We start from the raw sequence: 26873 nt of genomic DNA, 5'->3' as shown, positions 1-26873 counted from the left end.
AACTTCTCAACTCTATGGTTCTGACTATTTTTAGTGAGCTGCCAGGCAACTCAACTTCAGTTTGTATGTATTGTTGGAAGCAAGAGGACAGATGTTTGGGCAGTAAGTCCCAAATCTGGATCCCAGAGCTTAGTCATAAACTCCATGGAATATTCTCTCGCTGAATTACCAAGAATAATAGATTCAAGTGATTTGTTTGTAGTAGAAAGAACTACACATTTAGTTTGTCCTTTCTAAGCTAGCATGGTTAACTACATTGTCTCTGAGAGTGAGTCATTCTGAGTAAAGAAAAGTATTTTACGATTACCTAATGGTTATGATTAGGTAACAATCCATCTATTTCCTTGTTTTTGATTATATAATCATCCTACAGGATGGACTCTCAGTTCTGCCTCTTAACTAGCTCTGTGACTTGGGCAACTTCCTTGATCTTTCTAAGTCTTCATTTTCTAGACTAAAAATTTTAAAACATCTATCACTTAATTTGGGAAGCTGATGTGAAGATGTAGTGAGCTCTGTATGAAAAAAATGATTTGAGTGATCCCAACCAGCCCCATGGGCTCAGTTACTACTATCCATATGTGGGAAATAGTCCAGACATACGGATTCTTGATATTTCAACTGTCTCCTTGACACACAGGCACCTCAAATCTATTCTGCCCAAACGGAATTCATGCTTTCCCCTTCCCTGTTCCTCACCCAGCTTTCCATAGCCCTCGGTGAGCATCTCTACCACTCATCCAGTTGTGAACCAAGAGTAATGGCATCATCCTCCACTCCCTCCTCATCCTTGCCCACATCCAAAGAGCTGCCCATTCAGCAAATGTAACTGAGAATTGTGTCGAGTCCTGGGATTCTACCGCCCAAAGATTCTGATGCCCTCTCCTCCCCCACCACTCTGCCACCTTCTTACTTCAACCACCACCTCCTCCCATGGCAGGTTGGCCGCCCTGCATACACTCCTGCCTCTCAACAACTTGTTTTCCACACTGCAACCAGGGTGAACTTTTCAAAGTCTCTATAGGATCACAAAACCCACTAGTTACTTAAGACCCTTCATAGCTTCCCTTTACTTTAAGACCACAATCCTTCATGTATCTCATAGGTTCTGCCCCTCCTCAGGTTCCAGCCTCTCTTATCTCCTCTCTTCCCTCACTCTGCCTCCTTTCAGCTCTCACTTCACCTTTCTTCCCCTGCGACAGGCTCCTAGGACAATTTTTTAACTCTGCTTGGAACATTCTCTTCCCACTCTCTCTAGAGTGCAGGTGAAAGTCACCTCCTCAAGGATGCCTCAGAAACCCCATCCATGAACGCCACACCAACTGGCACTCCTCACAGCACTCTAGATGTTTTCTTCACATCGCTTAAGGCTGTTGTAATTAATTAGCTGGGCTTCCCAGGTGGCTCAGTGGTAAAGAATCCATCTGCCAATACAAGAGATGTGGGTTCAATCCCTGGGTCCGAAAGATCCCCTGGAGGAAGGCATGGCAACCCACTCCAGTTTTCTTGCCTGGGAAATCTCATGGACAGAGGAGCCAGGCAGGCTACAGTCCATAGGGTCACAAAAGAGTCAAAAACAACTTAACGACTAAACAAAAATCAATCAATCCATTAGCTACATGCTGAAATCTTCTACCTTGTCTGCTGCTGCTAAGTCGATTCAGTTGTGTCCGACTCTGTGAGACCCTATAGATGGCAGCCCACCAGGCTCCGCCGTCCCTGGGATTCTCCAGGCAAGAACACTGGAGTGGGTTGCCATTTCCTTCTCCAATGCAGGAAAGTGAAAAGTGAAAGTGAAGTCGCTCAGTCGTGTCCGACCCTCATCGACCCCATAGACTGCAGCCCACTAGGCTCCTCCTTCCATGGGATTTTCCAGGCAAGAGTACTGGAGTGGGGTGCCATTGCCTTCTCAGTGATTCTCAATTCTAGCTGCACATTAAAGTCACTGGAGAACTTTGTGAAAATACCAACCCCCGAATCCCATCCCAGACTAATTAAATCAGAATCATCAAGGTGGAGCCTGGGCATTGCTATTTTTTAATGGCTCCCTGGTGCATCTAATATGCAGGCAAGGTTGGGAACCATTGCTTCAGAGGGCAAGGACCAGGTCTGCGTATCCACAACTTTATCCCTAGAGCCAAGCACACAGCAGTGTCTGCACACAGTAGGCACTCAATAAATGGTAAATGTAGCTATGATTATTATTATTGTTGTTATGGCCAATATGGTTATGATTAAGATTATAACTCTTTTCACATTTTTGGCATCTGTGATCATTTACCACAAAATCCCAATTACGTATTAATAGCAGCAAAATCATGCTTTTAAAATTCAGCAAATTTCTATTTTCCTGTCAACACAGAGCATCAATTAAGAACTGACTAGACTTACTTGACAAAATATTTTCACAACAAGCTATGTCTCCAAGGTGAAACAAAATACAGCATTTAAAAAAATTCATAGCTTAAAATTCTTTTCGATGTATGTATATACATTAGCAATTATAGTCACTTGAATAGGAACTTTCTAGTTTTGTAATGACAAGAGTTAACTGGATTGCCCACTGCTTTGTCATTCCGATTCTTTTTGTTTTACTCTTCTCTGTTAGCAGCTTTTCTCTCCTGCCACATGACCTTTTTTTATTAAGCAAATGTCAAACCCACTCACCACCCTGACTCAATGGCAGTTGAAGTTTCTTCTGCTTGCAGTTTTCCTATTAAGTCCTGTGTCAGAGGGCAAACTCTGTATAACTAACTCCTTTAGAGAACCTTCTAAGGATATAGTTTCTATAGTCCTATAGCCCAGGCCTCAGTCATCAACCTGCTCAGAATCACCAGGAAGGTTTGTTAAAGGAAAACCACTGGACCCCACCCTCAGAGTTTCTGATTCAGTATGTCTGCAGTGAGACCAGAGAATGTGTAGCTCTAACAAGTTTCCAGGTAATGCTGGTCCCGGGGCCACACTTTGAAAATCACTGCTACCTCCCACGTAATGGCTGATATTTTCTTAAAATAGAGAGAGAAGCTGTGAAGGCTTTTAGGGGTAACGGTGGGTAAAGACTGTATCCAATGTATTCTTTATAAATATAAAGAAAAAATATGTACAACCATGGGTCTTTCTCCCATGATTTCAGAGGGATTTTCTCTGTGCTATTTTGCAAACAACTCAACATATACCAGGCATATACTTCTCTTTTTAGAAGAGATTGTGAAGATATGTAGGGGCAGCATGCCTACAGTTTCTTCCTCACAGGGAAATTAGGAAACACCTCCAGGCTCCTTTTTAAAGGCAGCCCTGGTTCACCATTTCTGCAGCCAGCCAGATTTGTGAAGCCACCTTCAGGACTGTTTAACACAATGGTGGAAGAGGGGTTAAAGTAGCAGTGAGGGAATTGCTAAGAAGCTCTTCAAAGAAACAAACTTCACAGTCACTCTAGGAAGTTTCAGCAGAGGTTGGTGGGGAGGGGTAGGATAAGGGATTCCAAGGTATGCCAAAGCAAGCTACTGAGCCCAGCACCAGCACCCTGGCAAGATGCCAGGCAAGCAAGCAAGACACTATCACTGGAAAAAAATAGCTAGAGTGCACACAGATTTTAGCCTTAGCAACTGCTCAGCATGTCAGTGAGATATATTCAGATGTACAGACAAGACATCTTCTCTCTTCAAGGGGAACGACTAGAACAACAGAGGTTTTCTGTGTGCTGTCCTAATCTGGGGGCCGGTGGGGTACTCTAATGGTGCCCAGGACCATCCTGGTTTTAGTATATCTTCAGACCTTTTTTCAGTCTTTTCAGTTCCACTCCCTTCCCCTTGTACCATCCCCACTCAGCTTCACTCCTACCTTCTCCACAACCACACAGGCACCCTCTCCTCTAAGACACACTCCCTCCTGGTAACCTCCAGCAATTTTAGTTTCACTTAAATCATTCTTTTTCCTTCCCTGAAGTAATTTTTGTGTCTGATTTCAGCGCCATATTCAGGCTTTGGGGGAATGAATAGGATTTATCTTTTTCAGATTAAAATGAATCTCAAAGTTGAAAGGATCCTTAGAGTTTCTGCACTTCAAGGTTCCAGCCCTGACTACAGGAGACTCACTTGGGACTTTTTCCAGTTGTACCCAGAGCAATTGTATCAGAATCACTGGGACTGGGCCCAGGTACTGGTCATTTCAAAAGCCCTTCAGGTGATTCTAATGCACAACCAAGGTTTCAAAGTTCTCCTAAGTGGCAACAGTTCTACAGAATTCTTGAAAGATGGATATTTAACCTCTTCAGTAAACTTCTCCGTTGATGGGACAGTCATTGGAGTCAGGACTACACTACATGTCCATGTAGTCCTAGCCTTTGACAGACATCTGTAATTATCAAGAAGCTCTTATCTTGATTCAAGCTCTGTTACATTCTAAATTCTATCCCTTGATCCCAATGAGTTATGAAGCAACACAGAGTATGTTTACTTCTTTATTAATTTTTTTTCTAATCCTCAAAGACAAAGCTATGTATATACAAAACTATGTTCTGTTGGCAAATTTGCTAATCACACTTTCTATGTTCTCATTCAAATCACAGATAGTAAAAAGCAGAGACATTACTTTGCCAACAGAGGTCCGTCTAGTCAAGGCTATGGTTTTTCCAGTAGTCATGGTATGGATGTGAGAGTTGGACTGTAAAGAAAGCTGAGTGCTGAAGAATTGATGCTTTTGAACTGTGGTGTTGGAGAAGACTCTTGAGAGTCCCTTGGACTGCAAGGAGATCAAACCAGTCTATCATAAAGGAGGTCAGTCCTGAATACTCACTGGAAAGACTGATGTTGAAGCTGAAATGCCAATAGTTTGGCCACCTGATGTGAAGAGCTGACTCATTTGAAAAGACACTGATGCTGGGAAAGATTGAAGGCAAGAGGAGAAGGGGACGATAGAAGGTGAGATGTTTGGATGGCATCACCGACTCAATGGACATGAGTTTGGGTAAACTCTGGGAGTTGTTGATGGACAGGGAGGCCTGGCATGCCATGGTCCATGGGGTCGCAAAGAGTTGGACACAACTGAGCGACTGAACTGAACTGAGGAGGTGAACGCCAGGTGAGCAAGTGAAGCTTCATCTGTATATATAGCTATTCCCCATCGTTTGTGTTACCACCTGAGCAGTAACTTTAGATTCTCACAGGAGATAGAACCCTACAGTGAACTGCACATTAGGGGGATCCAGGTTGCACACTCCTTATGAGAATCATCCTGAAACCATTCCTACCCTGTCCCCAGTCCATGGAAAAACTGTCTTCCATGAAACCGGTCCCTGGAGCCTAAAAATTTGGGGACTGCTGATCTATAACCTTTCTTCAATGTGGATTTCATACCATCTTTGACATGATTTGGTGGCTCAGACCAATCTATGTTCAGAAAACATAGAAAGTGTGATTAGTCAACAGAACATGCTGCTGCTAAGTCGCTTCAGTCATGTCCAACTCTATGAGACCCCATAGACGGCAGCCCACCAGGCTCCCCCATCCCTGGGATTCTCCAGGCAAGAACACTGGAGTGGGTTGCCATTTCCTTCTCCAAGTCAACAGAACATAGTTTTGTATATAAAGAGTTTTGTCTTTGAGGATTAGAAAAAAAAGTTTTTAATAAAAAATCCACTTGCAATGCAGGAGATCCAGGTTTGATCCCTGGCTTGAAAAGATCCCCTGAAGAAGGAAATGGCAACCCACTCCAATATTCTTGCCTGGAGAATTCCATGGACAGAGGAGCCTGGTGGGCTACAGTCTCTGGGGTCGCAAAGAGGCAGACATGATTGAATGACTAACACTTTCACACATTTGACATGATTTAGCCATACTAAATTCATACTAATGCTAATCCTCTTAGTTCATTCTTATCCAGTCCATATTTCTCCATCTCATCTTTAAGCATATCATGAAAGACTTTGTTATACATCTTTCTCATACTAAAATTCTTACATATAAAATTATATAATATGTGGGATTTGTCTTTAAAAATTCCAGTACCAACAACAAAAAGACTTAGTGAAAGGGAGAGTAACAGAGGAAACAAAAATCTCAGAACATGTATTGATAATTGTTGAAGATGGGTAATAGGTATGCAGAGGTTTATTATACTATACACTGTTTTTTGTTTGATGTTTTCTATAACTAAAAATTTTGTGAATCTTTTGCTGAAGTAGAGTACACTATTTTTATAAATTTGAGAGACTGCCAAAATTTATTAATTCTAGCCCCCAACTATCCATCTCCCAAATGGGGGTGATTTGATATGACTTGATTTAAAAACTCCATGCCAGCTCAAGTGGTTGGGATCTTTTCTTCCTAGGTTCTAACAAATCTTCCATATTTATTTTAAGATTTTTCCAAGAATTAACTTCATGTGGAATTTCCTGATTCCAATCTCTCCCGTACTTCATAACTTAGATTGCTAACTCTGAGAGTTTAAAGATCATCTCTGTCATGTCCTTTAAACTCATTTAGAAAAGTCAGGGGCTTTCTTAATAACTTAATAATGCAAGTTTTAGTTTGAATTGATCCAACTGCATTTTTCTAGACTGAAGCAAAATAGAAGTTCAGAGTTCCAATTCCTTTGTGAAATCCATTGTCATTGTGCATCTCCCTTCCTGCTCATGTTCTTGAACTGAATCATAACCAAAATAACTTTTTTTTGTTATCTTTAGCATTTTTTCCTGCATGCCTAATCTCCAGATGATACTTGGCCCAAGTGACACTATTTTTAAAAGAATTCTCCTAGCTTCTAAACATTTTCTCAATTACTCGCTATTTTTCCTCTATTGTACAAATATCTGGGGAAATTTTTTTTTTTTTTTAAAAGTTATGGTCCTCATAGACATTTTTAGAAAATAGAGAAACACATAAAAGAAAAAACTCACCCATAATTTCTGAGCTCCTTATCAAACTCCCTCTGGTCAAATGAATGTTTTAAATGTTTATCTTCTCTTATCTAATAAGATTACTTGTGATTATGTAAGTAGATTTCTCATTTAGTTGATTATTTCATTTTTAGACTCAACTTTTTTGAGCCATATTCTTTACCAAATCTGGCCATGGAATCTCACCTATCATCTTTCTGATTTTTTTTTTTTAATCTGCCTTCTTAAAAATTGAAGCCACGTGTCTGGTTGCCTTGTATTTCTCACCTTTAGGATTATTAATGCCTAAATAAACTAGTTATTTCTCCTACATTTCTAACCATATCTTTCATTTCAATCAGAATTAAATCCAGGAAGAAGGGCACTAATGAAGGCTTCACAGGTGGCTCAGTGGTAAAGACATACAGGATCAGAGGTAGATGAGAGGCTCAGAAATGAGGCCCTCAGGTATCACATCTACTTCACCAGCACCCAGTTTTACCCAGCACTCACCCTGTCTCCTTCCTACCTCCTCAGGTGAAAAGAGAAGGACTACAGACCAGAAAAGCTCCCGTCACCCCGACAGTCACATCCAGCATCATTTCTTATGTGTTTGCTGGGTACCAGGGACTGTGCTAAGCACTTTACATGCATTATTTGTGAAAGCCTCCAACACTGTAGATACCATCAGACCCTTTTTTGCACTTGAGGAAACTGGGAGTCAGAATATGCTCATGGTCACACAGACACTGAGTGCAGAGCTGGAATCTGAACACAAGCTTGTCTGAGTCTGGCAAGTCCACGCTCTTGATTATCAGGAGGAACTGATAATCATCTAATTCTCTTCTATCCCTCCCACCCCCACCTACTACCCACCCACTTCCTTCAGCCAAGCAGAACCAGTTTACGTAGCCATCCTCTGAGAAAAGTTGCAATGAACTATTTCTGTCTCATAAGTTGTTAGGTTGGGTTTTGTGGCTGACCTTCATATCCTGTGATCTTATGATCTTGACCACAATAGGTTGTTCCAGCAATTTCTGCTTAAGCCAAAGCTTAGGCTGGGTTTCATGATCTCAGTTAATATCTATAACAAAACTATAAACTAAGTACTCATATTTTAATCCCATTGTATGGGTGGAAAACTGCTATTCAGAGAAGTTAAGTTACCAACCTGAGGTCAAACAGCTAGTAAAGGGCAGAACTAGGACTGGAAGTTGGTTCATCTGCTCTATCTCCTTTCGGGAGAAAGATCAATGGAGTTGGCCTGGAACAAGAAACCCTCCTGAAATCAATTTGTGACAACAGAGGGGAGTTGTCCAGCCACCACAGCAGAGAACAGAATCAGAGAAGAGAGGAGTGTTTTCCGTGGAAGAGAGATCGGAGGGGGATACCTCCACAGTAGCTGTCTTGTCATGTGAGCTGGTGCTACACCTTCATCAAAGGGGTCCCCAATCCAGCTGATATGTAGCAGTAGAGTCTATTATCTGTATTTCCTGACTAATCCATATGGGGAAGTAAACAGGCAAACGAATCCAGTCCTTATCACCTGTGCCTGACAAAGACACACTCTTTAGGCTTAAACTCCCTGCAACACACCCCATCCCAAATCTGGTCTGAAGGATAGAGTGATCTTGGAACCTTGCAGATCCTGATCCTTGAATCCTACCTTCACCCCAGCCTCCAGCTTTACTTCCTCTCCCGATAATAACTCTTGCCTCCTTCCTCTTTGTCTGCCAGCTTCAGGAAGAGGATATGGAGGCCTAGGGTGCTTTCAACAGGCCCTCGGTGCCCTGGATGTACATCAAAGGTTTCCTGGAAGAACAACAAGTTGGATGCAGTGGGCAACTCAGAAGGCCATACAAGTATTGGCCTCCAGCATTTCCACTTCCTGGGTCTACCAGGGTCTTGGGGTGGTGGGGAGTAAATCCAGAATCTTTCCCCAGCTTTCACACCTGCAGGTAGAGCCCCTATTCTCTACAAGAGACCTCAGAGCTCACAGACATCCCCACATCTCTGAGGTTGGCCAGAGTGAAGAGTTACTGGTGAGAGTAAGTGCTGGAAATGCTGACAACAAACCATGGAGTGCATTTTTAGTGCTCCCATAAAGTCTGTGTATTCTAAGGATCTTGTATACACAGCTGGTGCTGGTACTGCGTCTTCAGATACCACACACGATGGGCTATTCCAAGAAAGATCCAGGAATACAAAAAGCAGGATTTCTTGGCTTCAGGTCTCTTCCCTTTGAAACTCTGTTTTATGAAGAGTTTGGCAAAGGGACAAATTGCTACCCAGATCTTTCCTACTGAAAAGCAAACAAACACACACACAAAACTGAACAAGAAAATCACTTGGTTATATAAAGCATTCCACCCTCAGGAAGACAGGATATAGTAATCAGAAACAGAAAAAAAGGAAAAAATTGACTAGGAACCTGTATATATATATATTTTTACATAGACGGTCTATTTCCTTCCACCCCTATTCCAGGGTCCTCTGCTGTTCTATTTCTTGGTTACCAAACTGTCCCATCTTCAAATCTGTTCCTCCTTTCCATAATCAGCAATATCTAGAAACTGAGTTCCCAAGACAACCACAAATATTTGTTATTCTTTTTGTCATGTGATTTGCCTTAAAAATAAACTCAGATATTTTTCCTACCATCAAAATGACAGGAAGAATGTAAATGGATATTGGTTTTTTTATGCATACCTATGAAATAACTAAGGCACAATGCCACTTGGGCAAAATTTCTAGGAATACTGTGAAACTCCTAAAACAGAAAATAATATAAAAACTGGGTGTGTTAGAAGATTATTCCATGTTTAAAATGGAACAAGCAAAAGAAGGCTTGGGGGAAATGGATTAGAATAAGCAGATAAAGTTTACATGCACCCAAACAAGTAGAAAATGTTTTCCTTTAGAAAGGGAGAGGCGAAGAGCAGAGGGAACATTTGCTCTGAGGTTTAGTCAAGGTTTAGCCTCTTTCTGTTGAAATGCCCCCTTGATGTGCCAGCCAAGGACCCCCAAAGACCTCCATTTGAAGCTGACAGTACTTGAAACCAATTCACAAACAATATTTGTTTTCTGTTCTCATGTGACTCTGGAGTGGTTGACCTTTAGGGAATAATGGATAGAGTCTCTATTAAGGCTCCAACATGGTAATGACCCCACTACACAAATTATTGTGAATTAGGGAGCTTTCAAATTAAATGAGATTCAACAAATGGCATTGTCACAATGGCAACAGTGATACTCACAAAACTTTACATTTTGATGGTCTTGACAAGAGTTTGCAAACACGCACTTACGTCCATTCTCTTTTCTGATTTCCAGAGAAACTCTACAGGACACAGAAGAAACACACACACACACACAAATCCCATATTCAGGTATGTAAAAGCTGAGGCTAAATAGCAAGGGGACTTGTCCACCCTGTACGTGGCAGGGTTGTACAATTCAACCAAGGCTTCCACGTCCAGCCCCACGTCCTTTTACCTTAGATGTTCTCTATGGCTCCACCTCACCATTCCCATTATCATCCAAGAATCCCAAAACGAATAGAATTTGTGACACAGAGGACTGGAAGTTTAAAAACCATCCTTAGAGCTTTTAGAGAATTCAGTGCAGAAGTAAAACAACAGAAAGATTGTGGGGAAACAAACAGGAAGTGTTCAGATGAACTAATGCAGGATGAAGTCAATAAGGCAACAGGGAAATTCTCTCTCTCTTCCTCCTTCATGTCCTCCCTACTCAGAACTTCCTCAAAGGGCCTATTCTAAGATTCAGGACTTCCCCAAATGACCCTTTCATCCAATATTGGATAGTCTCTTAAATTCCTCTGGCTAACCTTCCTGACTGACCAGGAGCAAGTTTCCAATGTTTTCTTGGAACTACCATATCAGTACCAGTCACATTCATGTCATTATCTCCTTTGACAGATGTCCCTTATATTACATGGCCTCTGGATCCTTCCCCATTCTGGACACATCCACCCACCTACTTTGTCAACATCTCACTTTCAGTGTGATGCACAGAGGAAATGTACCACCCATAATGTGATTTTCAGTTCTTCACTCCATAAATCAATCAAAAGTAAATTGGTATGTACTGAATCACGAGGGAACTTTGGGGGTGATGGGAATGCTCTATATCTTGATGGGGATAAAAAGGGCTGTTGTAAATGACGTAGTGGACGTCAAGCTCTTAAAAGGGTCCTTTATGTGCTCGTGTTCAGTTGCTTCAGTAGTATCCAACTCTTTGCAACCCCATGGACGGCAGCCCCCCAGGCTCCTCTGTCTGTGGGATTCCCTGCAGGAATACTAGAGTGGGTCACCGTGCTATCCTCCAGGGGATATTCCTGACACAAGGATTGAACCCCCATCTCCTGCATCTCCTGCATTACAGGCAGATTCTTTACCACTGAGCCATTGGGGAAGCCCAACTCCTTTACGCATCACTTCAAATCAGTGCCTTCATGGCACTATCTCTGCAGTGTTACCTACACACTTCAGAGCAGTGTATTTGGAGAAAGACTTTAACAAACTGGAGGAAAGAAGGTCCAAAGAAAAGAAAGAAGCTCTTGTTCACTGAGCTTCCACCAGCGTTTTGTCCCTCTCTGTTTGCCCTGTCCAGCTTTGCCCTGCTCTGGGAAAGATATCGGTTTTCATCCTGAGGATGAAAACTTCTGGAATTTATTAGGAACCCCATCTAACTTCTGGAATATATTAGGAACTTCTTCACCTTAGTGGGAGAGCATCTGGAAAACCATGATTGCTCCCATGCCTGGTGTTAATTGTTCTGGAAAGAATCTCATGTCCCCTCTGGAAGAATCTGGGCAAACTTCCCTAGCTAAATCCATCCCAAAGTCTGTAACAGTCTGTCTGGCTATCCAGGTACTGGTCCTCATTTCATTTCCACCCGAGGACTAGAGTCTGGCCATATATGTTGACCAAATTGTTAGGGGGCTGACTCCCTCTACTGGTCCACTCCTTTTACATAGGACCTAAATTCAGTTTCTGATGTTCTGTCTGTGCTTATGCAGACAGATCTCCCTACCTGACAATGTGGCCACAGACCAAGAATGTACTTCCCAGACACCCCAGAGCTGGACCCCACTCCTCAGATCCAAACCCTTCAACATGGCCATGGGCTGGATCAAACATGAGTTTATTCCCCTCCCTTGGACATGACCTGAACTAATCAGGGCAACTTCCTTTTACTCTCTCCCATCTGCAGAGATGAGGCAAATCTCATGTCAACAGATATTCCATTTAGAACACTGACAGGAAGGAAAAAACATACAAAGGGCAGACATGTGAGCTCATAGAGCAAAGCCAGGAATTTAGGATTTAGTACAGGGGCAAATAAGTCTAAAAATACTAATAGAAAAACTTGGATCGGTGCTATTTTATAATTTCATTCATCCATTCATTCACTATGCACTCACTCATGCTTGCACTGATCTGAATCATATTTGATTGCCTGGAATGTGAGTGGTTCTAGATACATAAACAGGAATAAGACTTAATCCCTGCCCTTAAAGAACACAAAAATTAATGCTCAGAATGTCAGTGTCATCATCTTGACCTATTAAATATATTTTTAAATGCTTGGTGTGCTCTGTTAGAGAAAAGAGAAAGATGCAGTACACTTTAGTAAATTAGAGAATTCTGTTCAACAATATCAGCTATAATTAGCACAAAATGTCATGTGTGAGCTTCATTTCTTTAGTGACAGTACCGTTAGCCTTGAATCTGGCGTTTCTAGGTCTGCATCTCACCTTTGGCCCCCCTAGTTATACCAGGCACTGGCCTCACTTCCTTACTTCCAATATGAGAATAACGGTAGTTCTCATAAGATTATTATAAAGGGCAAATGAGGTAATATATACAAAATGCTCAACATGGTGCCTGGAATAACCCTGTTTCTGTTGTGTTTTCCTCTTCAGATATGCATATTATACTTTTATTTATGCACTTAATATTAACAAGATCTTTCCATTTTTCAATTTTATCTTAGCACCTCCATTTGGGATTAACAATATCTAAGGTTAGGGGCTTCCCTGGTGGCTCAATGGTAAAGAATATGCCTACGATGCAGGAGATGTGGATTCGATCTCTGGGTTGAGAAGATCCCCTGGAGAAAGAAATGGCAACCCACTCCAGTATTCTTGCCTGGGAAATCCCATGGACAGAGAAGCCTGATGGGCTACAGTCCATGGGGTCACAAAGAGTTCATGGGCATGAATTAAAGACTAAACAACAATAACAAGGTCAAGTGCAACTGGCCTTGAAAAGAAAATCCTAAGAAGTTAAAACAGTAACCAACAGAGTCTCCCACCCCGAACCCTTCACTAGACACTTCTATCCTTGACTACCTCCCTGTTCCTTAAACAAACCATGCCTCTTCCTGACACAGAGCTTGACACGTGCTGTTCCCTTTTTCTGCTCTATGTTCCCCTTGCCACATTCTCACCCAGCTTCTGCCTTCTCATTTCTTAGATCTTCACTTCACTTCACTTAATTGTACCTCACTTTTGCTGGGTACCTGCTGTTCTCCTGACACTATAATGACTGCTTTCATGGACTTTCTTATTCAGTCCTTGCAACAGACCCTGAGCCTCTAGCCCCATAGAGGCTTTACACCAATAATTGGATGACCTGTGGAGACAGGACTCAGATGCAGACTCTGTGCCCCATCTCCCTGTCCCCACTCTCCTTCACCCTCTCACCTCCCTGCACCCTCTTACCTCCCTATGCCCTCTACCTCTTTATCCCTCACCTCCCTGACCCTCACCTCCCTGGTACCCATACCTCCCTGCACTCCCACAAAAAAATAGTAATCAACAAAAGGGATAAACATACCCATAACCCTAATCAAAAACCACCCAGAAATTAAAATTTATGAGAAACTTCTCAAAACTATCACCTACTAGGAAAAGAAACACATGAAACTTCCCAGGTTAAAACTAAACCAATTGTAGGAAACATTAATGAGAATATCCCATTCAAGTTTCAGTGTTTCAAAGCACATCTGGAGTCTGCATTAAGTTACAGATACTATGCTTAGAGTGAGATCTGGACAGCTAAAAGCTGATCCAAAGCTTTCCAAAACATTAGCCAACTGGAGCTTGATGGAAGAGGGAAATACAGTAGGAGACCTAGGCCTCTTCAGACTGGAGAATGACAGACATGGAAGAGTCATGATGATATCCTTGCAAATATCTAAGGGTCTATCCTATGGAGGGAGATTTAGGTTTGGTCCGTCTCTTTGGCCCACAGGACAGAACTGGTGCTACTGACAGAGGAAAAATGCAGGGAAGGAGAAATGTTTCAATTAGACTTTATAACGATCATATCTTTCTAACAGAGCTGTCTAATATAGTAAGACAACTTTCTCTGGGAGGTGGGGGAGGTAAAGTATAGGAGAGTAAGAAGAAACCTTAAAGATTCAAAAGAAAGCCCAATGTGATTGAGAAGCTCGACTGTGGATATGCCCAGACCATGATAACTTTTCCAGACATCCACAGTAGGAAAAGTAAAACAATGATCTAAGAACCATTAACAATAAAATGAGGATAATAATAATATTAATCTGATAGAATTGTGTGATGATAATAATAATACATAAAGAAAAAAGTCTTCAACATGAAAGGCAGAAATGAAAACAAACAACAGTGATAAAAAGAGAAAACAGAGAGAATAAAACTTCAATTTTTAGCCTCAGAGAAATAAGAAAATATTATATCTATGAGGCCAAAAGAGTGTACAACTTTGTTTAAAGAAACCACCAGGAAATAAAAACAAGCTTTTAGAAATTTAAACCATAAAAGCTGAAATAAGAAATTTTTAAATGTTATGGTTGAAAGATAAAGTTGAGGAAATACCCTGGAAAGTAGAGCCAACTGTCAAAGGAGAGAAAACAAACGAAATTTAATTAACATGAGAGACAACATCTGACTAATAGGCCTTCCAGAAAAGAAGAACAGAGAACAGCGTGGGAAGGAAATTATCAAAGAAAACATATGAGAAAATTTCCCCAAACTGAAAGATCTGAATTGCCAGATGGGAGGGGCTGAATGCCCAACACAATGGATGAAAAACACACACCAAAGTACACCAGCATAATTTTCAGTACACAACGGATAAATAAAAATCCTAAATGCTTCCTGGAAACAAAGGGTGGGGTGGAAGGAACAAGTGATATAAAAATAATTGGGAGTTAGAATCGCATTGAACTTCAAAACTCTGATACACAAAGGCCTCGACATTTTTCCCCCAGTACACCTTTTCTCAGGAAGTTACTGAAGGATGTGCTCCACCCAGATGAGGTAGTGAACCTAGAAAGAGGAAGAGATATAGTACAAACCAAGAATCAACACAGGAGAAAGGTCAAGGGAAGTCCAGGAGGACAACTATGAAGCAGGCCAAGAGACCAGCCAGCTTAGACTGGAACAAGACAATGGATTCAGAAAGGCAGGGGAGGCGGGGTGGGGGGTGGGGGCGGTTAAAAAAGAACAGACAGGAAAAGAAAAGGGACAAAAAAGAAAAGATTTACTAACTATACAGGAAATTATATCAAAAGGTTTACCAAAAAAGAATTGCTATCAGAGACACAGATGAAAAAATGTCCCATGTGCCACAACTACTGAGCCCATGATTTCTAGAGCCTGTGCTCTGCAACAAGAGAAGCCATAGAAAAGAGAAAACCATACACAGCAAACAGAGAGTAGCCCCTGCTCACTGCAACTAGGGAAAGCCCATGCAAAGCAATGAAGACCCAGTGTAGCCAAAAATAATTAAACATAAAAGAATAGAAATATATTTTTTTTTAAAAAAGGAAGAGGTAGATAGTCATGCACAGAAGGAGATGTGGAGGGAGACACATGGAGAGGAGAATGCCATGTGAGGATGGAGACAGAGATTTGGGGTTGTATGGCTGCAAAGCAACAGACAAATTCTGCAAAGCATTGTCAGTAGCCACCAGATTCCAGGGGAGCTGCTGACACCCTCATTTCAAACATTGGGCCTCCAGAACTGTTGCTTTAAGCTCCCCAATTTATGGTTCTTCATTACATTATGGTAACCCTAGGAGACTTGCTAGAGTACTTATTATTAACAGGAGCCACTTTAAGGTACTCCTAAAATTCCAGGTTTTATAAACATACGCTTATGAGTTTTTTTGAACTGATGAGAAGAAAAAAAGGAAAGCTTATTTTTGTCCTTTTTACCTTTATTGGACTTAAAAATGAAAGCTGAAGATAAAACAACTTTGTTTAACTCTGTGCTATGTGAAATTATGAAACTATGAATATATTATGAATACATTAATTCTGTAAAATATTAAAAAATACTTCATTTGAAAGGAAATATCATCAGAAAGGAAATGAGTTATATTTAGAATACCAAGCAATGATGGAATGGAATATTTCACGCCACGTTTCTTTTACACATGCATTAGCTCGCTGGCTGTGCTAACATGTTAGTTATACTGTCTCGCCCCTCCCCCAACCCCCAACCTTAGTATAGCTGAATCCAAAGAGTGGTGGAAAATGGTAATCAACATTTCCTTACAAACATGTACTTGGCCCAGATAAAGTTTTAACTAAAACTTAAAAAACAACAAAAAAAGAGACCTTATTAACACCAGTAAAAATGAAAAGTCACACAGGAAAGGAAATCTAAGCCACAAGCAACACTTAACTTAGATTTCTAAGGTAAATATCAGATACTGACTGAACCAGAAATTGTGATATCACCATACAGTGGTGGTGGTATGGAGAGAACAACCCTGGGGGAATGTAAGAAAGCAAAGCACTCAGCTGCCACAACAGGAAAGCCAACAGATAACATCTACTAATAAATTAGCAGAGTAAGCACAAATGCCAAAAGAAATCCTAAAAAGATTTAAAGGGTTAATCTGCAGAACAGGACTTAAGGGTAAGGGGGCGGGCAGAAAGTGATGGCATGGGTGACTGCAGTTCTTTGCTACGATTATTAAACTTGACTTGCTTCCCTGATAGCTCAGTTGGTAAAGAATCCACCTGCAACACACGAGACCCTGGTTCATTCCTGGGTTGGGAAGATCTGCTGGAGAAGGGATAGACTATCCACTCCACTATTCTTGAGCTTCTCTTGTGGCTCAGCTGGTAAAGAATCCGCCTTCAATGCGGGAAATCTGGGTTCGATCCCTGGGTAGGGAAGATCCCCTGGAGAAGGGAAAGGCTACACATTCTAGTATTATGGCCTGGAGAATTCCATGGACTATGCAAAGAATCGGACAGGACTGAGTGGCTTTCACTTCACTTTAATTATATGCATGCATTACTTTGATAAAATTTGATATTGACTTCTTAAAGAGAAATCCTGCCAGTACATCAAATTAAAAAACTCCTGCAGCCACTGAACTAGTTGATTATCAAGGTCTGTAATTCTTTGAGACATATTTGATGTCCTCATGTTCCCTAGTGGAGCTATTGATCTGTGCTGGGAAACTTCATTTACAAGGCAGACAAAGGAGAATTGTAGCCAATCTTACTATTATGACACTAAGAGTTTAGTGGTTTTCAGTTTTGCAAACACCTGTTCTTTTTTAATCCAATATAACTTTCTCATTTCATTTTCATTCCTACTTTCATCTGCTCCTGTTATTTGAAATTCAGATTTATTTCTTACCTGCTTAATTATTTAGTAGTCAGTAAGTTACTTTCCATTTAACATTAAAATTTTTCCGTAACAATTTTTTATGATTGCAAAATATTATATGCTTACTTTTAAAAATTTGGAAAATACAGAAATAAAAGAGGAAAATAAAAACCCACTCATAAATAGTCCTTTTAATATTTCATTATATATTTGCCAGTCTTCCTCCTGTGTATATTTAATGTCTACATTTATAAATTTTTTAACAAAATGGGTCTTGATTGTTCAACTTTATAACTTGTTTTTTTCTTAACAATGCTTTTTTCCTTTTGTCCTTGGAAATTCTTTTACTATATCATTTAATTATTTGATTGTTTCACCTAGGCATGTACATTATGTTATTTCTAATCGTTCACTGTCACAAACCATGCTCTAATGAGTATCCTTGAAGGTACATCTATGTACATATCCAGGTTGCTTCACTTAGGGTAAGTTCTGATGTGCTTAGTAGATGTGCTGGGTCAAAGTGTACACATTTTTAAGGTTTTGAATAATTATAGCCACATTTCCCTCTAGAAAAGCTTACCCACTGCATTCTGGCCAACAATTTGGGAATATTAATTTTCCCACCTCTTCAACAACAATGAACATTTTTTTTAAATGAAAAACTTTTCCTATTGATATGTGAGAAATGCAGCCCTGGTTGGGTGTTTAGGAGTCAGTGGAAGACCTTCTAGAATCTGTCTTGGGGATCTTCTGGGATATGCAAGTGGTATGTTTCCTTGACATCTAAGATCATTTTACATATTAGGATGAATCATAAGAAAGTGCCAAGAGTTGACAATTTTTGATCTTAGAAAACAGTCAGTTTCAAAAGCTTCAACCTAATAAATTTATTTGTCAATTGGGGAAGGTCTCTTAGGTTAAGAACTGACCAAACTGCCAATGCCTTTTAAAAGTGTCTCAGTTACAGAAGAGCCACCAGTACAACCTGCTCTAATGTAAAGGCCTTGCTGCGTTTCTGCCCACTGGCTGGATGGGGTGGGCTGAGTCAAAGTGAACCATGACTGGCTTAGGAGGGGGACTCGGTCATGGAGTCCACGGACAGGTGGCTTTGCTTTAGAGAAGCACTACTGTGAAGCAGCATTCTAGAAAGAAAGTATAAAATCAGGAAGGGTAAAAAGAAGTCAGAGAAACCTCAGTAACACTTCATGTGTGTGAAGGAATGTCCAGAGGGTGTGGCTCTTGACTAATAAAGAAACATTTACAGCCCCAAAGGGGAAGGCACCTGAGGAGTACCATCGTCTCCCATGAAAAAAAAGTGTCTCTAACCGTTCAGAGTTCACGTGCACAGATGAATTAGAGAACTAGTGGCATAAGTGGGAGCTGCAGAGTTTGCAGGGAAAAAGTATATGTCATCAATGTCAAGAAGTTCTGCAGGACATCACTAACAAGGAGGCATGGTGTCAAGGAAAGCGGTCTTTCAAAAGACAGAGCAGCTGGACTCCAAAACACTCAGCCACTGACAAGGTGGCTTGGGCACATTCTTTCCCAACTCAGGACTTCAATACTTCTGTCACTCAGATACTGCTGCAATTTGGAGATCAATTTACAAATTCTACTTTTAGGAATTTATCCTAAAGAAATCTTGTGAGATGACCCACAACAGTTTTTGTAATAGTAAAATATTTGGAAATTTCCTAAATATTCCACAAAAGGTAATGGTTAAATAAATATATGGTATATGTTCAAATAATGGAGTACTATATATGGTCATTAAAAATCATGGTGGACTTCCCTGGTGGTCCAGGGGTTAACACTCTGCCTGCCAATGCAGAAGACAAGGATTTGATCCCTGGTCTGGGAAGATTCCACATGCTGAGGTACAGCTAAACCCATCCATCATGACTACTGAAGCCTGTGTACCCTAGAGCCCATGTGTGTGTAAGTGTGTTAGTCGCTCAGTCGTGCCCGAGTCTTTGTGACCCCATGGACTGCAGCCCACCAGGCTCCTCTGTCCATGAGATTTTCCAGGCAAGGATACTGGAGTGGGTTGCCATTTCCTTCTCCTAGAGCCCGTGCACCACAAAAAAGAAGCCGATGAAACGAGTAGCCCATGCACCGCAACTAGAGCAGACCCCGCTCAGTGCCACTAGAGAAAGCCCATGCACAGCAACGAAGACCCAGTACAGCCCAAAATAAATTAATTGATTTAAAAAAATCTTACCCCAAAACAATTTGATTGTCCTAGCAAATTATAAAGTAAAATATAAGATTATAATCAGTGTGGATAAGATGGCTCCAAATTTTTAGAAAATAAGTAATAACAATAAGTAGGAGAAAACAGAACAAAAGGGAAGTTAAATGACAATGATGTATGAACAGTGAGCTTACCGAGGATTTTTGTTTTCTTATTTGTTCTTTATATATCCCAAATTTTATTTATTTATTTTTTTTTGTTTTAAGCACTTAATTTTATTTATTTTTTTAAGTAAAAATTTTATATATTTAATTATTATTTTTTTTACTTTACAATATTGTATTGGTTTTCCATAAAAAAACTTGTATTATTTGTGTAATTTTAAAAGGCAGCAATACAATTAATTATATTTTAATGAAGAGATCTGAGAATACTCAAGGGGCCTTCCAGCATGAACATTCATTGAGTCTTCTTAAAATGCCAAATGCAGAAATATCTAGACCACACTTGAACTGTGTGAGACCCGGGTTCACACAGGAGGAGACCCGGGTTCAATCCCTGCAGGAGACCCGGGTTCAATCCCTGGGTCAAGAAGACCCCCTGGAGAAGGGAATGGCACCTCATCGGGAAATCCCATGGACAGAGGTGTTTGGTGGGCTACAGTCCATGGAGTTGCAGAGAGTCAGACAGGACTGAGCAACTGACACTTTCTTCACGTCTATCCTGCCCTTATCTTGTCTTAGGGTGCATAATTCTCCAAATCATTGGATTTTGCAAACAGATATACCATATGAAACCATAAGGCAGTTCTGGAAAGTGCAACAGTGACTAGGAGCCTGGTGTTTGGGCTGTCTTCATAGTGTGAATCCTGGAGTGAGCTTACTGAGAAAGACACGTGTAAAAGAGTACACACTTCTTGGCCCTGTAGGGCTTCCGCCTTTCAAAGAAAATGACTGCCATATGGATGGTTTATCAGCACCAAGTTATAAGCCTTCCTATAAAATTTGCCTTTCTCAAAAAACTTTACAGAGAGCTGATGATAGAGGCTGTAAATAGGATACCCGGGACAGAAACTGGCTATTTCTAGCCAAAGTGAACATTTGCTGTATTGTCTGCCAAAAATCCGTTTCCTCTTCTTCTGGTACCAGGACTCTGAATTTCCTTTGAGGAACCATGCCCCTCTCACACTCAACCATGTTCTCCAGATATCACTGGGGAGAGGAGAAGCAACAGGATCAAGTCCAGTGAGAATTTGGCTCCCAGCACTCCACCAAACGGGCTCTTACGGAGCTCACCATGGACCTCCACTGTGTTGAATGCAATGGTCACTTCTCAGTTTCACTTTATTTGACCCATGAGCAGCATTAGATCCAGCCAACCACTCCCTCCTCTTCCTTAAAAAAAAAAATATTTATTTATTTTATTTTTGGCTGTGCTGGGTCTTCATTGGCTTTCTCTAGCTGTGGTGAGTGGGGGCTATTCTCTAGTTGCAGTACACAGGCTTCTGCTGTTGCAGAGCACAGGCCTGGGGTGCACAGGCTTCGGTAGTTGTGGCAACTCAGTAGCTGCCGCATGCCAGCTCCAGAGCGCAGGCTCCATAGTTGTGGTACCTGAGCTTAGTTGCTCTGCGGCACATGGAATCTTCCTAGACTAGGAATCAAACTGTGTCCCCTGCACTGGCAGGCAGATTACCAACCACTGGACCATCAGGAAAGTCCCTTTCTCGTCTTAACACACTTGGCTCTCAGGACAACATACTCTCCTAGTTTATTCCCTCCCCCCACCCCAACACAAATACACACATAGACACACTTTCTCTATCTTCTTGGATGATTTCTCTTCTTGTTCCCAGTCATTAAATTTGTAGCATTCCAAGGCTCCGTCCTTGGAGCGCTTTTCTATCTGCACTCCCATGGTGGTCTCGTCCAATCTCACTGCATTAAAATCCAGTCTCACTGAGTTTCAACACCACCTAACACACCTGGGGATGGTGACTACCTGTTTGTGGTGGGCTGGGTCCTTCCATGGCAGATGCGGAGCTGTGGTTTTCCTGGGGCTGGTGTGGTCGTCCTGGGACTGGTGCCCACACACTGGTCTGTGAGGCTAGGTCCTGGTCCCCTCTGCACAAGGCTGTGTCCAGCGATGGGTCTGGACTTAGGGGATCTTAAAGCAGCCTGCCTGCTGTGGGTGGGGCTGTGTCCCTGCTTGGCTAGTTGTCTGGCCCAAGGCATTCCAGTATTCATGTTTACAGCCCTGAATTAAGCAGGGCTGGGGCTAGGTCCCAAGACTAATAAGGTAGAGAAAGTGTTAGTTGCTGTCGTGTCTGACTCTTTGCGATCTCATGGACTGTAGCCCACCAGGCCCCTCTGTCCATGGGATTTCCCAGGCAAGAATACTGGAGTATTCCCTTCTCCAGGGGAATCGTCCCGACCCAGGGATCGAATCCAGGTCCCCTGCATTGCAGGTGGATTCTTTATCGTCTGAGCCAGCAGGGAAACCCTAAAAAGGTAGAGAGAGGGTTCCAAAATGGCACTTGCCAGCATTAGTGTCCATTCACAGAATGAGATCCCCAATATGCCTGCTACCAGTGTTTATGGCTCCAGGGTCAGATCTAAGTTGTCTCCTGCCTCTCTGAGAGGTCTCCAAGATCAAGAGGTGGATCTGACCCAGGCTTCTTCAAATGACTGCTTCTGCCCTGGGTCTGACAGCACATGATATTTTATGTGAGCCTTTTAAGATTGTAGCCTCCATTTCCTGCAGCTGTCTGGGTCTCTCCAAAGTAAGCCTTGCTGGTTTTCAAAGCCAAATACTCTGGGGGCTCACTTTTCCAGAACGGAATCTGCAGCTGGGGTGTCCCATGTGGGGCTCAGATCCCTCGCATTTGGGGGAAAACCTCTGTAATTGTGGTTATTCTTTCATTTGGGGGTCACCAACCTAGAGGCATGGGCCCTGACAATACTATGTCTCTGCCCTTCCAACCCATCTTGCTGTAGTTCCTACCTTATATCTTTAGCTGTTGAAGATCTTTTCTGGAGGGTTCTGGCCTTTCTCATCAATAGTTGCTCTGTAAATACTTGTAATTTTGGTGTGCCTTTGGGAGGATATGAGCATCCTACTCCATCATCTTGAGAACTCTTCCAAGAAGTGATTGGATTTTGAAGGGAGAGCCAACAGTATTTCCTGACTGGATATGGATAGAAAGCAAAGAGAGAAGTAAACTTGATTCCAAGGTTTTGGGCCTTCCAAAAACTAGGATGGAGTGGCCTTGAGCTGAGAAAGACGGTAGGAGAAACAAGTTTGAGTGGGAAGCTCAGGATCTCAGTTTTGGATGTTTTCAGTTTGAGATGCCTTTGCTAAGAAATCCTATTTGGAGACTTCCCTATGGTCCAGTGGTTAAGACTCTGCACTTCTACTGCAGGGGGCACAAGTGAAGAACTAAGATCCTGCATGCCGCATTGCAGGGTAAAAAAGAAAAGAAAAGAAGCGCCTCTTTGATGTGGAGATTTTGAAATAAGCAGATGAATATACAAGTCTGGAGTTCAGAGGAGAAGACGGTACTAGAGAAACAAATGTGGGCCCCAGATCTGCCCACCGACAGATCAACACCAGCTCTGGGGCAAGTTGAGCCCCTCAGCCAGCCATATTGGGACTGGGCCTTACTTATCAGCAGGCCAATACAAATTTCAGTACATCCCAGATCCTGTAGCCAACTGTGTCAAGAACTGGCCCCACCTACAAGCAGTCCAACACCTGCTCTCAGACTCCTGGGTTCTGCAGTCAGAGACACTGGAACCTGGTCCTATCTACCAGTGGGCCAGCACCAGACCTGAGATACCCTGAGATCCAGTCCCACCCCCTGCAGGCTGACACCAGCTTCTGGACACCCTCAGGACCCTATAACCAGAGACTTTGAAATCTAGGTCCACACACTAGTGGATCCAGGATCTCCTGGATCCCCTGGGCTCTAGCCCCACCCACTATCCAGTCAATACTAGCCCTGAGACCCCTTAGGCCCTGACCACTCCCCCACCAACAGAACAATGATGGCTCTGAGATACCTTGGCTATTCAACTAGCTGCCCCAGTTTCTGGCCCCACTCACCAGCAGGCCAGCACCAGCTTTTGGACACCCCAGAACCCACAGCCAGCCATGTCAGGAACAAGCTCCACCTGCCAGCAGGCCAACTCTAGATCAGGGAACCCTGACCCCACAATCACTACTCTAGAACCTGGCTCTGCCCACCACTGAGCCAGCACTAGCCTGGAGACTCCTGGGGTTCTGCAATCAGCTGCTTCGTGACCCAGCCCCACCAATCAGCATCTAGCAGCCTCCACACAAAGCGGGACCTGGTAACCAACCAGACTGGGAGCCAGCCATATCTACCAGACCATCCACAGCAGTCAGCCTGCCACAAACAAAAGAAGGTAGAGCCCACCCAGGGGCACACCTAGAGCATATAGATCTGGTGACCAGAGGGGAGCGCACTGCTGGGACTCATAGGACGTCTCCTACAAAAGGCCACTTCTCTAAAGTCGGGAAATATAACCAACCTACCGGATACATAGAAATAAAAACAGCAAGTTAGGCAAAATGAGATGACAGAGGAGTATGTTACAAAGGAACAAGATAAAATCCCAGAAGAAAAACTAAGTGAAGTTGAAGATGGGCAATCCATTCAGTAAAGAAGTCAAGGTAATGATTGCAAAGATCAAAGAACTCAGAATAATGGATGACAGAGTGAGAAGCTAGAAGGTTTTAACAAAGAGAAAACACAAATAAGAAACAGAGGTGAAGAGTACAATAACTGAAATGAAAAATACAGGAGGAGGGATTGTGCTGGTGGTCCAGTGGTTAAGAATTTGCCTTGCAACGCAGGGGATGTGAGTTTGACACCTAGTCACGGAACTAAAGATCCCACATGCCACAGAGCAAGTAAACCCGCACACCACAACTAGAGTGCATTGACATAACAGAGAGCCCATATGCCACAACTAAGACCCAAGGCAGCCAAATAAATATTTTAAAATACACTAGAAGGAATCAACAATAGACTAAGTGATATAGAGGAATGGATCAGTTAACGAGAAGGATGGAGGAAATCACTGAAGCTGAACAAAACAAGAATTTAAAAAATGAGGAAAGTTTAAATAAGAGACTTCTCTCTAAGCAGCAGCAGCAGCAGCAGCGGCAGCAGCAAGACTATATCAAGCATTCTAACATTTGCATTATAGGGGTCCCAGAAGGAGAAGAGAGAGGGAAAGGGGCAGAGAACATATCTGAAGATACAGTAGCTAAAAACTTCTCTAACGTGGGAAAGGAAACAAACCTCCAGGTCCAGGAAACACAAAAAGTCCCAAATCAGGATCTACTCAAAGAGATCCTTATCTAAAATCCTCATCTAAAATTATAACCTTCCTAGACTTCTCAGTCCTCTTCCCTGCTTTAATTAGATTACTTATCATCACTAAAATACATCTTACTTTTTTCCTTTGCTTATTATCTGTATGCTACCCAGAACATAAACCCTGTGAGGTTAAGGATTTTGTTTTGCTATCCACTGTATCCTCAGTGCCTAAAATAGTGCTTGATATATACTCTTTGCTCATTTGAACGAATGAGTCCATCTTCCTTCGGTTGGCTCAGCAGTGAAAGCACAGGATCTTAAACCACTGGACTGCTAGGGAATCCCCTGCTGTTGGCTCTTATTCTTTAAACATAATCAAGTCCACTCTAGTCTGCAACATTCTTCCTTTGACCTAACTCATCCCTCAAGTCAGCTCTCTTTCCCTCCACCACCTCACTTCCTGAGTCATGTAATAAGCTCAATGTTCCTACTTTCTTAATATCTCCTATTTAACCTCTTAATATTCTACTAACTCAGTTTCCACCAAGAATATTAATAAGCTCCAAATTCCCAAACCTGATCACATCTCTTCCACTGTAAAATGTAACATTAGAGTTTGAAGGGTTTTGCTGGAAGGATTAAGGGTCTGTGGGTAGGAAATACTATAGAGTGCCCCCCAACTCCCCAAAACATTACACTATGGGGCAGGGGTAGAGGCGGGAAGTGTATTAGAAAAAGAAAAAATACGATACTTTCTCTCATTCTCCTTGCCTAATCAGAAGCTTTGACACTTCTTCTAGAAGCTTTGGTCTCACGACACTCTCTTTCTTGGCTACCAGGTTCAGACTCTCCTTGGCTTCCTCTTACCTTTCTAGGCTTTCTTTCTGAATCTCTCTTCTTAAGTCCTTTCTCTTTCCATCCCTTTATTGTTGGTGTTTCCTTGGGTTCCGTTCTTCAGCCTCTCTGTTTCCATTCCCTATAGTTTCCAGAGTGACTCATACTTTAAAAGCTCATATTTTCAACCACTGACTCTGTGCTCCAACTCCAGCTCCCATTATCTCTTGATTTTGCTCAAACCTCTCCAAGCTTTAGACTCAAATTTCCAGCAACCAACAAAATAGCTCTGCCTTGATGTCTTATAAACATCTCATATTTAGCATGTGCCAGGATGAACTTATTATCTCTCTCTGCCCCTGCCAAATCCACTCTCCCTCCCCCATTCCTAGTCTTATCCATAAATATGTATTAACCCAATTATCCACCGCTAAACTTGAGAATAAATCTTAACATCTCCATCTTCTTCTCTCCCAAAAAACCACCCACCCTCTACCTCAGACTCTACCTTATACATATTGCTTAAATCCATCCCCCTCCCCTGTGTGCATGCGTGCTAAGTTGCTTCAGTCATATCTGACTCTTTGCGACCCCATGGATTGTAACCTGCCAAAATCCTCTGTCCATGGGACTCTCCAGGCAAGAATACTGGGGCGGGTTGCCATGCCCTTCACCAGGGGATCTTCCCAACCCAGGGATCGAACCCAAATCTCCTGCAGTTTCTGCATTGCAGGTGGATTCTTTACTGCTGAGCCAGAGAAACCCAACTCCCTCCCCTCCCCACCATCAATGCCTTAGGGCAGGTCCCCATCATCTCTCACCTAATGGACTATTGCCAAAGCCCAATACAAGTATCTTCCCATTACTCACCAACTTCTTGGTTCATTCCTGCCAGAGTATCTCACAAAGCCAAGTCTTATGACCACTAAGTATGACGATTGCATAACTGAAAATACTTTGATATATGCTCTCACATTCTTG

At 42.1% G+C, this 26873-nt stretch overlaps 1 protein-coding gene across 4 annotated transcripts in view; it reads right to left on the bottom strand.

The window, feature by feature from the left end:
* ENTPD1 (ectonucleoside triphosphate diphosphohydrolase 1) overlaps positions 1–26873 on the bottom strand; it is a 104966-nt gene that overhangs the window by 67185 nt on the left and 10908 nt on the right. Inside the window, exon 1 of one of the 4 annotated variants that reach the window (XM_010832997.1) lies at positions 10370–11115. The exons of 2 other annotated variants lie outside the window; for them this stretch is intronic. Coding sequence is in view for 1 of the 2 variants with exons in the window: in XM_010832995.1 (XP_010831297.1) it covers positions 6896–6899 (4 nt within the window). In the remaining variant the exon portion in view is untranslated. Of the gene's footprint in view, positions 1–6895; positions 7716–10369; positions 11116–26873 lie in introns of those variants that run through there. One more of the 4 variants, XM_010832995.1, reaches the window with a different exon arrangement.

Source organism: Bison bison, unplaced genomic scaffold (assembly GCF_000754665.1).
Source record: "Bison bison bison isolate TAMUID 2011002044 unplaced genomic scaffold, Bison_UMD1.0 scf7180017862979, whole genome shotgun sequence".
In the NCBI taxonomy this organism is placed as follows: domain Eukaryota; kingdom Metazoa; phylum Chordata; class Mammalia; order Artiodactyla; family Bovidae; genus Bison; species Bison bison.
The sequence above is the reverse complement of the archived record's forward strand: the minus strand, read 5'-3'. Positions and strand labels throughout refer to the sequence as shown.